Source organism: Pongo pygmaeus, chromosome 12 (genome assembly GCF_028885625.2).
Source record: "Pongo pygmaeus isolate AG05252 chromosome 12, NHGRI_mPonPyg2-v2.0_pri, whole genome shotgun sequence".
Classification (NCBI taxonomy): domain Eukaryota; kingdom Metazoa; phylum Chordata; class Mammalia; order Primates; family Hominidae; genus Pongo; species Pongo pygmaeus.
The window spans coordinates 104647316-104661300 of NC_072385.2; the positions used below are offsets into that span (position 1 = coordinate 104647316).

General features: G+C 43.8%; 1 protein-coding gene across 1 annotated transcript in view; it reads left to right on the forward strand.

Moving 5' to 3' along the window:
• The window catches only part of ALK (ALK receptor tyrosine kinase), a 731594-nt gene that overhangs the window by 620215 nt on the left and 97394 nt on the right, over positions 1 to 13985 (forward strand). The window contains exon 9 of the mRNA XM_054476638.1: positions 3642 to 3811. Coding sequence (XP_054332613.1) covers positions 3642 to 3811 — 170 coding nt within the window. The remainder of the gene's footprint in view (positions 1 to 3641; positions 3812 to 13985) is intronic.

Here is a 13985-nt window from a genome sequence, read left to right on the forward strand (position 1 = left end):
ACACAGGGGCTTTTGGGGTTCCTTTGTAGATCCACCTTTCTCCTCATCCCCTCCACCATGGCTTAGAATTTTTCACCTTAACTTAGGGCACATGCATTTTTTTTTTTTTTTTTTTTTTTTGATACAGAGTCTTGCTCTATCACCCAGGCTGGAGTACAATGGCACAATCTCGGCTCACTGCAACCTCTGCCTCCCAGGTTCAAGGGATTCTCCTGCCTCAGCCTCCTGAGTAGCTGGGACTACAGGCGCCTGCCACCACGCCTGGCTAATTTTTGTATTTTTAGTAGAGATGGGGTTTCACCATGTTTGCCAGGCTGGTCTCAAACTCCTGACCTCAAGTGATCCACCCGCCTCGGCCTCCCAAAGTGGTGGGATTACAGGCGTGAGCCACCATGCCCGGCCGGGTATGTGCATCTCTATTATAGGTGGTCACTTCCACCTTCCTCCACTCTTGGGCATCTCAAGATACAGGCAGCTTCTTCCTACTATTGTCTATTTACCTTCCTCTTAGGCAAGATCTACAGTGACCCTGCATGGGCTCCCCTATACATGGTTCTCCTCCCACCCATAAGCAACATTCATGCATTTCTGCCCCAGCAAACTCTGGAAGTGCAGGCCACCCTGTGCTGCCACCTTGCCTTGTTCTGCCATCAGAGCAGCTAGCCAGCCCCTAGTTTAAACTTTAGACCTTCCAGGTAGGAGACAGACACTAATCCACTGCGTTTCCAAAACTGCAGGGGTAAGTATCAAGTCCTTGATGTGGTATCATAAAACCATTCTCTCTTGACTTGAGATAAAGATGGAACCCCCTTCCCACCTTCTTCTTAGCAGGAGAGTGAAGTGGAACTCGTGGTATGCCAAAAGCACCTTCCAAAAACTCTCTCCTAATAGTCAACCTCCAGCATTTTGTAATATGCAAAGTATGAGTGAGGGATTAAGAATTATGTCATTCATTTTTATCCACCTCTCTTGAAAGTTCTGCAACCTTGTGCTCTTACACTTCCCTTTGAAATGCAGCACCCACTGCCTCCATGCTTCAGCCAAAGTGCCTTTTTAATATTTTGTTACATCAATTATTATTTCAGTTAACAGTCCCTATAACCCTATAAGAGAGAAAACTATTCTCATCTTAGAGAATAGGAAACTGAGCTTCAAAATGATTAAATAACTAGGCCAAAGTGGCAAAAACAGTTTTTGACTTCAGAACTCTCTGATTCTAGAGGTCTTAGACCATTCTGAAATGGAGAATTCATGTGACCCAGCATAAGTGCTTAACAAATATTTGTTGAATGATGAAAAAGTTGATTTCCTCAGATAATAGAGGAATGTAAATGCCATAATTTTTGATAGGACATGAGAAACCATTGACAGTTGTTGAGCCCAAGTCACAGATGAGCATGATCCACAGGAGAATGTGATAGAAATATACAAGAGAATTCGGAAGAGAGAAAGAGTGGAGAGGGAGAGGCACTTTAGGAGACTCTGAAGAGTTCAAAGAGTTATAAAGGACAAGGGTACTCTATTTTGCTAGAGTAATGAGGAAATTATCTAGAAACCAGATTGAAAGAATTTAAAGAGAGAATGAGCAACAAGGAACTAGAGGCAGCAGTTACATTCCAGCTGTTCAAGATGGGAGCATTTGAATGGGGCAAAGAAATGGTTACAAGCCAGAGGAGCCCTGAGGATCAAATAAAGGATATTTCTCAGAATGGGTGAACCTTGATCTTATTTGTAGACAAAGGAGACAAAAGATTGACTCTGAGATGCTGGGGAAAGGAGGGAAAGAGGGCAGTAACTAAAAGAGCAAGGACTGGGGGAGAGAAAATGACCAGGGCTAACATGGAAGACAGTGAAGGATGCAGCTTCCTCTAAGAGAGAAAAGGAAAAGAAAGGGGGATAAATAAACACTTGGCCTACAAAAAAGAGAGAAGGGGGCTGAAGGACATTGTACCTGACATAGTAGATCTTTCTCAGTAAAGTAGAAATCAAATCAGTGGATTAGGAGGTGGGCACCAAGGGGTGAGAGTGTCAGTATGCGAGGGAGAGTTTGAAACACCCATTGTACTATGTGTGTCCAGAAATCAACTGTGGAAATCAAGAGAGAATGAACAAGTACCACCTCACATCCAGGGCATTGAGACTCAACAGTCTGAATTCATGGAAGTTCAAATTAGCAATATTCTGCAGCCAAGGAGCAAAAGGAGAAAGCATGTGTCAAGCATGATCCCAAGCTAGGCATTGCATGGCATGGGCTGAGAGCTGAAAGGGTTTACAGTTAGCAGGGGTAGAGCTGAAATTTACAATCATGGCATCCAGCTGATACAAGAAAGCTAAGTGAGGCCAGAAAAAAAAATTAACAGATTCATTCATTTATCCTAGGAGGTCTCAATGGAGATGCATATTTGCTACCCCAGGATATGGAGAAATGGGAAAGGTATAAGTGAAGAGTCTGTGGTTATAGACCAGGCTTACGAGGTCCAGGGACTCAGAAGTAGATCAGTCCCTGGGGGCCCCAATGCCCTGGTGTGACCTTATTAGTGAAGGGTTTGTATGCAAGAAAGTGGGAAGTTTGGGGCTGCGGTGAGTCATGGTTCTTAACCTCTTCAATCAAATTGTGAGGCAACCATGTATCAAGGACTGGAAGACAAAGGAGTGCTAATTTACAAAGAAGCAGGTATTCAGAGAGAATCAGTGAAAAGGGGGTACCTTTACTCTGATGAAACTGCCAGTTTGCCATAAGACATATTTTACCTTTCTTTCTACAATAACCACCATTTTTTCTTACAGGATTATTTTGGGCAATGATATGCTATAGTTGTCCTAGGTTTTTAAACACAAAGACATTTTAAACACAAAGACCAGAAAACTTGTTTATAGTATGTCCTACCTCTGAATATGACCGTACTTAAACTTCCTTAGAAAGGTTATTAGTTACAATTCCCTTTCAAATGTTTAGGAACAATGCCACAGAAACTTTTAATAAAGACACAGTGAAAAACACAGTTGTAACTTCCTTTTGGCAAAGTGGGCATCCTCTTTGAAAGATGCCCATGTTAAAAGATCTTGATATGTAGATTTTTGTCTGGCCTTTGCCTGGCAGTGGCCACAGGTATCAAGTCATTGGGGCTTTAGTTAGCTGACATGTGACATGACACCATTCAAATGAGATTATTAGAGTCTTGGGGAAGAGATAAAAATCTATGATACCTAAATCACTAAAAGAAACTGAGTCACAAAATCATTTGTCCAAGGTCACAAAATAAATTGGGGCCACAGGCAAGAATCTTTGGCTACTCTTTAGGAAGTTCATTTACTACCCCATTGATCTTGATATCACCTTACAGGCAGAATCTTGTGAAGGATAGGATGATAACATCAACCTGAACAAAGTTCCAAAACTGCCCGTCAGTTGTCCCTGCCCAAGAAAAAAATTAACAGATTCATTCAGTTATCCGAGGAAATAGGATACTGGAACTTCACTGAAAGCCTCTTGGTGAGACAGGTGGTGGGCATCCAGCTCTTCTCACCAGGCTGAACTCAGCTGAGTCTCTGATAAGGTCCTTGAAGCTTCAGTGGAGAATTCCAGAAAGGGGACCTTCCAGCAATTATACCTTGTCCTCTGACTCTTCTCGCCCTCACAGCTCCGAATGTCCTGGCTCATTCGTGGAGTCTTGAGGGGAAACGTGTCCTTGGTGCTAGTGGAGAACAAAACCGGGAAGGAGCAAGGCAGGATGGTCTGGCATGTCGCCGCCTACGAAGGCTTGAGCCTGTGGCAGTGGACGGTGTTGCCTCTCCTCGATGTGTCTGACAGGTAGGCTCTATGCACCTCCCCCAATACCCTTCTCCTGTATCAGGCAAGAGGTATCATGCCTTCCCTTTACCCGTGCCTTTAACCCAAGACACACATGCAGATGTGCCCACACACCAATATGTGTGTGCACACACGCACACAGACACACACACACACACACACACACTGCAGATTACACACTTTCTGCAGTTTACAAGCTTCTCCAAGGGATGAAGAGGCTACTGAACACTTGTCTCGGGACCACTGGTATGGCCTGGTTGGCTACCCCCAGTGTGTGTAGAAAAATAAAATTGAACAACTCACATTTCTCCCAAATAACAGTTTGGTTTTACATGTATATAGCATGCTCTCTTATATGATAGACTTTGCCTTACTTTCCCAACTTTTATTTTATCCTTATTAACAAGAAAACCTGCAAGGTGGGAAGGACAGGCCTCATCATCATTTACCACTCCTGTCCTGTTATAAGGGGAGAAATAGAATCAAAATGGTGAAGTGTCAGCAAGTTGGAATCAGAATTGGGACTGGTGCCCAGGCCCGACTCCAAGTCCAGTGCTCTCTGTTGAGTCAGGTCCTGAGGCAGGTTGATAAGGAGGATGGCAAATTCTTCAGTAAACAGAGGAATGCTTCTACTTGTGGTCTTGGTTCCTATTTGGGCTCTATCACTAATGGCCTCTGTGACTTTGAGCAACATCCTTGACTTCTTTGGGCCTCAGTTTCCTCACCTTTAAGCTGAGAGGTTTGAACTAGAAAATCATTAACTCCACATGGTTCTGCAATGGAGCAGAAACCATGGAGGGTTCGCTGCCACTTGTCTCCCAGGATGGCACTATTCTGCCACCTGCAGTCAGCCTGGAGCAAGCCGTACTTGAATAAAGATGGCCCTGCATGGCAGCACTCATGTGACCCTGCCGTATCATCCTGAACCCTCACGGTGGGTGCTGATCTGTTCCAGACAAAAGAGGGGCGAGGGGCCATCTCTATAAAGGGGACAGATAAATGGATCTGGATGGGGGACAGCCATCTTTTATGGGCTAAAAGTCAACCCTTACAACCCAGAGCAGCCTCTGCCTGAGACTCCTAAAACACATTCAAATTACCATCCTAGTGGATCCACCTTCAAAAAATGAGGGCAGAGGGTTCAAGGCAATGTGGAGGGTGATGCTAGTTGGCATGCAGCTTTATAAGCATAAAGCTGGTTTCACATTTTTCGCCCAAACCGCACAGTCTGCTATGTCCAAGAGCTCATAACTGCATCAGTGCTGTCAAAGGATGAAGGCATTGTCCTCACTCTGAGTACTAGCTACCCACTCCCTCAGATGTGTGTGGGTTAAAGATCAAAGCCCAAGGACATTCCAAGGATCAGTGACCCCAGGACAAATGGATTTAAGTGGAGAAAGGAGGAAGTGTGAGCTCTGCCCACTATAGTTTAGTCTTTTGTCTTTGGGGATTGTGGAGCTGCATGCAGTTGGTGGAGAACAGGAGGGTGGTGAAAGAATCCTCCCTCCTGGGAGAGGTGAAATTAATTCAGATGAATCAAAGGGTTTTTTTTCTCCTCAATCCAGCAAGTCTTCTCTCTTTCATAGCTACTCCAGGGGATTTAAAGCAAGTAAGATGTTGACTCAGTTCACTCTCATCCTCTAGAGTTTCATTTGAAGGAGACTTTGTTCTCAGCCTCCTTCTTCCCTGTTAAAGGCTGTTTACCAGACTAACATTTCCAATATTGATACTGAGACCAAACTGTCCAGTGGGGATTCAGGCAAAAGACAGCTTGGTTTGATGATGCCTTGTGACCTAATAAGTGTACAATTACAGAAAACAAGAGTGCTTCCATTCGCTGGGAGCCTGCATACCACTGACATACGCTGAGGTTGGAAGCTGCCTTCCCAGAGGTACAGATGATATGGGAAGCATCAAGACCCAGAGGCAAATGGTACTGAAGGAAAATGAAGTGCAGCAGTTTTCATTCACTAAAATCAAACTAGACTGTAGATGTGACTGGCCCCCAAAAAACTAAGGAAGCACTCTGGATGAAAGGGCAGAGGCTTTGGAATCAAATAGTGCCAAGTTTGAAAACTGATATTGTCACTTACTAGTTGTGTGACCTCAGCCAATTACTTAAGCTTTCTGAGCCTCAGTGTCCTCATCAGTAAAATGAGGATAATAACAGTATAATTTCACAAGATTGTTATGAGACTAAATGAAATGACTATTGAAACAGTCTACACAGAGTAAGTATTAATAGATTTTATTTTCTGCATCTTTCAGTTATTTGGCCTCAGTAATAATTTATTAAACAAATAGCACAAATTACAACCACTGATCTTCCAAGTCAAGCCATGTTCTATAAAACAGACAACACAGTCTCCTCTTAGGTTTGGAGAAGTGAAGTGCTTGGTTAACTGCCTGATCCACACTAAATGCTCAACTACTAATAATGTAATATAATAATGACAATATCTCCCCACCTAATGCCTCAGAAGGGTCTGGGATGGCAAATTTAGCAATATAACCAGTCAGCCAACCCTTAGATAAAGGTGGGCTTCTTATGAATTTGTTTTCACAATGCTCTGTTGACTCCTTATGAGAAGTCACTGATGGAGGAGCAAAAAGCATACTCTTACCTCTTCCTTCAGGGAGAGTCAGCTATAGCTGCCCAGTTTGCTAGAAGATGAAAATGGGGGAAAGGAGAAGGTAGAGGAAGACATAAGCAAGGAAAATAGAAAAATAGGATGGATAAAAGACAAAGAAAAACCAACTCTCTTCCTCCCATCTCTGAGGTAGGCGGTAACACCTGACGCCACCTGCCCCACATCCCATGAAGCTTCCTTAGGCAGTTCCTGGCTTCAGCTATTCAGCACCTACATTATGGACAGCTCCCCAACCCTGAACCTTGAAAGCGGCAGAAATTTTATTCCCTATGCTGTCCCAAATCACCTCTACTCTCAGGTTCCTCAGCCTTCACACATTACAAAATTTTTAAAGCAATTTTATTAGGGCTTAGAGGTTAGCACTTAAGAGACTCCAGGCTCTAGTCACTGGTATTGGCCCTGGCTGTTACATGAAATATAAATCTGACCATTTTCCTATCTTGGAAATCCTTCTGTGGCTTCCTGTGCCTTTTGGGATGCCTTTAAAACTCCCTAATAAGACCTTTTTTAAGCCCATGTGTGATCTGTCCAGCGCTAATTTCACCAGCTGCTTCTTAAACCATTCTTTCTCTCTCAATCTCCCCTTTCTTCCACTCAGTTGCACCATGCTACATTCTTACTTCTAGGCTTTTGCAGTTGCCATGTTAAAGGCATGTTAAAGTTAAAGGAAGAACTTAATGTTCTGCCTTTACTTTCCATCTCTCTAAATACTACTCTTCCTTCACTTAAAAAAAATTATCCCCAGACACCTATACTCTATATGTACCCACAATATATTCTCATGGCTCTTGAAACATCCCTATAATAATTTATCACTCTTTACTATCTTTTTTATATCTGAATATACAAACTAACACGGCAGGGATTGTGTGTGTCTTATAAACCACTGCTTCCTGAATCTTTAGTACCATACTTAACATGTAGTATGCCCAATAAATATGCATTGACAGAATGATATATTGAGGGAAATTGCATATACTTTCAAATTCCAGTTGAATAAACTGAGAATTTCACTTGACGGAATCTATCTAATATTTCTCCTCTCTTCAACCTGTGTCCGACAAAACAGATATGATTGCTTTATAATAAATACTACTGCAAAGTGTTCTGTATATCAGAGCAACACCTGTGTCCCATCAGATGAACCAAAACAGCATTTGTTACTCTGTGACAAGGAATTATCTTTAGGGACTTGCCTGCTACCTGTGCTTTCTTTGTCTCTGGTCACATTCCTGTTGGAATCACTTCATAAGAAAGATTTTGATCCTAATTGCGTGCCCTGGTCCTTGTGATAGAGAGAACTAGAGTTGTGCACTTGAGAGAAAAGAGCTCTAGTCAGATTGCCCCCACCACACAGTAGTCCTCGGGAAGGCTCGGTGAATATGTCATAGGTACATAAAGCCTGGTGACAGGGAGGCATTGATCCATGGAATGATATTTCTTCTGTCCACTTACAAACATGTAAAGCGATAGAAGGAATGTAATAGTCTGTCATCATTACAGAATTATGTTAACTGTACAACCATAGTATAATGAATAACAAGAAAAACCTCTAAGAGCAATGCCTAAGATGTTTTGAGCAGTGGCAATGTCCTCCGAATACAGATAAATGCTCCCAAGGTAATTTTGAAGGACAACACCAATTCAAATATCGGCTTGATGTGTGCTTAAAAGTTATCTCATTACTTTACATCCACCTCACATAGCTACTTTTCCTCATCCTCTCCCCACTTTATCAGCCCCACCTCCCTCATTCAATTGCTGCTCTTTCTGCTGGAATTAATTCTACCTTTTCTCAAAATAGAAGAAAGGCAAGTTCTCTCTCCTGATTCTAATTGTCAATCTCTTGGAGAGATATATCCCTAGTTTTTCCTCTCTATATATATCTTACTAAATTAAACACAATGTTCCCACACCATCCTAAGCTTTGACATGCTTACAGAGCAGAAGCCATGCTAAGTTCAATTCATTATGAGATGGATTTGGAAACACCATGGATCAAATCATGTCCCACAAATCACTGCAATTGTACAGTCAAATATAAAGTACACAACTTATCACACCTGTGCAGGCTCCATTCCTCAGCACTATCATTATAAAGGCTTTTAGCCATACACTACATACATAGTCTAACAAGAAAAATTGTTCCTTCTGGAGATATTTAGATTTCCCGTTCCCTTTGCATCCTTTGTCCTAAACGACAAGTGGTGTGTTTCATCAATGCATCTTTCAAATGAGATGGGTTAAACTGAGAGTTATGTCTTCATGCATTTAGACCAGAAACTCCATAGAGCCAAGATTTTTTTTCTATTCAATTTTTATCACTGACAGAATTCTCATTTTATATGGGATGCTGTCAATAACAACACTTTCCCTTTGTGTAGCATCTTTCTGTGATGAGAAAGGCATTAGAAGAGCATTTTTTATTACTTGCTCTTATCTGTGTAGAGAAGTAGTAGATTTCAGTGGGTGGAAATCCAGAGATTTCCGGTAAGCCTCAGTTTGCCGGTCTAGACACACCCCTAAAAAAATTCTGTTTAATTCACGTTTCTGTTAATTGAATCACAGCATCCTGATAAAGCCATTTAAGAGTTATAAATGATGATTAGAGCTAGCATTTGTTGAGTGCTTACTGCCTGCCAGTCATGTAACAAGTACTTAACATGTATTATCTAATTGCATCCTTAAAACAACCCCTTGGGGTAGATATTATAATTAATCCCCTTTTTAATATGAGAAATCTGGGGGCTATGGAGGTTAAATAATTTTCCCTTAACCTTTAGGCTGGTCTGCCTCCTATGTACTGCCTGAGGAAATGACGCATGGGGCTTGGCATGTAGCAGAAACTTGAAAAACAGTAGCCATTGTTGTTGTTTTTTAATTTTTTAATATAATTTTTAGAGACAAGACCTCACTCTGTCACCCAGGCTGGAGTGCAGTGGCACGATCACAGCTCACTGCAGCGTCAAACTCCTGAGTTCAAGCAATCCTCCTGCCACAGCCTCCCTAGTAGCTAGAACTACAGGCGTGCACCACCATGCCCAGCTAATTAAAAAAAAAAATTGTAGAGACAGGGTCTTGCTATGTTGCCTCGGCTGATCTTGAACTCCTGGCCTCAAGCGATCTTCTTGCCTGGGCCACCCAAACTGCTGGGATAACAGGCAGGAGCCATCTCTCCTGGTCGATAGCCATTGTTACTAACAAAATATTTAGGTTCTCGGTTATTTTTAGGCCACATCTCTTATTCATTTCACGTTAGTTTACTGCTTTCCCTCTGCTTCAACCAGCTCCTGAAATTCATCATAGCAATTTCCACCACCACCTCCTGCTGCAGACCATTCCCCCGTGGCCCCTCCCTGCCTGCCTCTCCTCTCAGGCTCACAGCTGGAGTCTCCCCTTATCCTTATCCTTCCAGGCCATTGTGTCCCCTCTCCAGGTGCCTCCCACTCCGGCATGCCTTTGACTATCCCCACACCATGTGTTTCCTCCCCAACACTACAGCACAGTCTCTGATAGGCATTTTTAATTTGCAAATCTATTCATGTACCAAGTCTAACCAAGGCATAAAAATAACCTTTAGTTATACTGTACATTTAACAAATTGCCCTTTCATTGAGAATAAAGTTCACTGCTGTGAGGATCAACAGGAGACCCCAGCCACAAGGTTGGTACACTGTGCTAAATAGAGCCCTGCTTCATCTTTAGGAGCACATGGCCCAGGGGTGCCCCTCACATCTGCTCTTGCCCTCCTGCCTGTCTGCCCCTCCTAGGAGTATTTTCATCTGTAACTGCTCTGCCTCTAACTCCACCTCAGGAAAAAGGGATGCCTATGAGGAGGAGCAGACATCACTCGCCTACTGACCCTCTGCTGGACAAGCTGGCTGACAGTCCCAGCAGCTCCTGCGCCTCCTCACTCTGCCCACATCTCCCCATCCACAGCAGCCCTGTGCCCCCTTCCAGGGTGCTTGGCTCCTTCACAACACAAGGTTCTCACTCAGGCCCACATCTGAGCAGCTAGGGTAGATGTCATTCCCTATTTTCAGCTGAAAAGACAGAGGCCCAGAGGGGTTTAAGAACTTGCCATTAAACATAGAGGCCCCTCTGTGGAGGTCCTTCCTCCCCTCCTTTCACTTCACCAGACAGCATCCTGTGAAGGTTTCCAAGCATGAAATGTACAAACCTCCAAAATCCCCTGAGGCATTATGTCAACCAACATTTACTGCAGTGTTGGGTGCCAGGTGATGGGCACACCCAGACAAGCAATACAGCCCCAGCGCTCAATCTCCATCTAATTAGGGAGGCTGGCGGGAAGACAAGACCACGGCATCACAGAACACGAGTCCTGGGAGCTGGAGCAGAAGGAGCCCAGTAAAGCCCCAGCTGTTGGGGCTCCTTGCTTCCCAACAGGCACCTGTCTGGTTGCCAGTGGTGAGTCCTCCCTCTGCTGGGCATTCCCACATGAACAGAAGCAGAGAGCAATGACTACCACCCCAGGTAGATGTGCATTTGCTCATCCACTCTCAGCAGACACATGCCAGGAACTTACCCCAGAGTAGACCTGCAGGCTCCAAAGTTGGAAATGGGGCAGAAGGGAGAGGAATGTCTTACCTGCCTCTTGCGAGGGGAGTTGAATTGCCCTGATGCCATATATATATATACACTCAGGCAAAACCAATTCGTTCACATGGTGAGTGAAGAAAATAAAAGGTGCTCTCCACTCATGACTTGCTGTGGCAGCACAAGTGTCCCTTCCCGGAGCTGCAGGGGCTGGGGACATTGACATGCTTATTGGCATTAGGCTGAGTCAGTTCTTTGAACTGGGAGAAAATGGTGGTCTCAGAGGCAATTATAAGCCATGCAGGGTAAATTACATTGACTAAACCCATCAAGTCTTTCCCCAAGGGGTTCAAAACACTTCAAGTGCACACTATGCTTTATTCTCCTTACCTTGATGATAAGGGAGGTGGGAGCAGAGTCCCTGGCTTCATCAGTAGCCTGCAAGGCTGAGGGGACTTTGGCAGGGCTGGGGTCCCACCTGGAGCCCATGGCCTGTGCCTCTTGGGGCCATAATGATAGAGGACAGGAGAAGGGGGATGGCGTTCTCACTGAACCAAGTGTCTGTGCCCATTTATCTTCATCATTGTAAGTCAGATTTTAATGACCTTAGTTTATCAATGAGAAACTGTGACTCAGAGTAGTTAAATAATCTGTCCAGAGGCACACAACTAAGAAGTAGAAGAGTCAGGATTCAAAACACAATTTTCTTTTATTTATTTATTTATTTATTTTTATTTATTTATTTATTTATTTTTTTGAGAGGGAATCTCCCTCTGTCGCCCAGGCTGGAGTGCAGTGGCACCATCTCAGCTCATTGCAACCTCCACCTCCCAGGTTCAAGCGATTCTCCTGCCTCAGCCTCCCAAGTAGCTGGGCTTCCAGTCATCCACCACCACGCCTGGCTAATTTTTGTATTTTTTAGTAGAGATGGGATTTCACCATGTTGGCCAGGCTTGTCCTGAACTCCTGAGCTCAAGTGATCTGCCCGCCTCAGCCTCCCAAAGTGCTGGGATTACAGGCATGAGCCACCGCACCCGGTTCAAGGCATGGTTTTCTAGCTCAAACTCTCACCCTTTTCCAAACACCATGCTCTCATGGTCAAAACATTTTTTCCATGAATATCAGTGACAACAGGCAGCAGGTGTTATCACACATCAGCAGCTGATATGAAAGAACTGTGCTATGGCGCCTAGGCCTGGGCCACCTGAAGACCCTGTCAGCCGTGAAGAGGTCAGCCTGTACCTGCAGGGCCCAGCCATGCAGTTAAGAGCCAAAGAAAGGACTCTGACCTGTGAGCACACCAGGCACAGACTGGGGTGCCAGATCAGTCATCCAGAGAGGGATATGGGTGTGTGGTCAGGACCCAGGTGAAAAACCAGGACAAGACGAGGCCCCAGGCCTCCAGAACATGATAGAAACCCGGTAAATGAGCCTAAAGTCTATGCAAATAGCACATTAGCACAAGAAAGCTGCATCTGCATCCTAAGCCCTGGGCCAAGCTCCTTTATGCCCCCTGCCTTACTCAGACCCATCCCTAGTCCTGGAGTAGTGCAGGAGTGTGCTGCGGGGGGAAGGCTATAGCTGTGAAGGAAGAATACTGCAGATTCCTGTAGCCAGTCAAGGACCAAGTTCACCCATCCCTCCCACCCCCATGAGTGTGTTAGTCATCAACCCAACAATGCCAGGTGCACTGAACACACCTGAGTACCTAGGTATGTGCCACATGTATGTGAGAGGGGGTGACACTACCTGAAGTAACATTACGTCTCCACTCCAGGGGCTGTACACAAAAGAAACATTATTTCCTGCTCGTATGAAATAAAAAATAAGCATGCTGGTTGGTGGGTGGTCTTCCACCTGATCATTCAGGGATCCAGGCCCCTTCTACCCTTTTCCTTCCCTGAATGGAAAGGATTCCAAGGCCAGAGAAAAGGGTGGGCCTTTTCTCTGGCCTTGGAATCCTTTCCATTCAGCCAGTCAGTGGGCAAAGAGCTTAGGAAGCCTTGAACAGGAAGATTTTTATGAATCATCACTTCTGCTCCCCTCACATTGCCTCCTTTCCCATCTGCTCTTTTTGGATTTCCTTACTGACTTTTTGTTTGCCTTATCTGGGCTGGTTTTTATGCTTGGTACCTAGAAAACAAAAATTTTCGGTCATTGGGATTTTTTTTCAGGGTTAGAATTACCACACTACCTGTAATATCATACTGTGACTTCTGTATCATCATTTAAGGTTTCTGTCTAAAATTGGCACATGTAAGAATCAAAGAAAATGGTTACATAATTCAGTTGAAGGTCTTGGTCATTAGATGTTAGACATCTATCGTGCATAAGACACAAGGCCAACAGTAACGCAGAATGATGTTGATCTGTTAAGTATTCTTTGAAACGTGGCCTAAATGTATTTTATTATGAGCTCATTTTTGACTATTGTAAATATTAGTGGTTTACAATGTGCTTTCGTCATATTTCCTAAAAATTCAAGCAGTGAGAAATAAGACTCCTCTGAATTTAGTAGCTCAAAACTGATAATATTAAATGTGACTTGGAAAAAGTCTAGAATACATGGTGCACACAAGAAGCGTTCAAGGTTCTATGGATGAGTTTCTTAGCTTTTGCAATGCACCATGTTTCTCAAAGCTTGTTTTCAATAAAACATTTTATAATGTAAAAAAAGTCACATGGCCACACCTACTGCAAAGGGTGCTGGGGAATGTAGTCTAGCTGTGTGCCCAAATGAAAGAAGTGAGTTACATTTGAAAAAAAAAAATTGAGATGGTGTGTCACAAAATAAGCCAAGGAATATAGCGCTCATGTCTGGCCATCTATCAGAGTGTCACTTGAGAATGTCTCTTCCTCATTTAGCTACGCTGAGCATTGATCACGCTTCGTCTCCACAAAGCCTCATAACTCAAGGCTGAAATCAATTCCAGGTTCTATTCTAAAGTATGAATGTTTCATTCCCA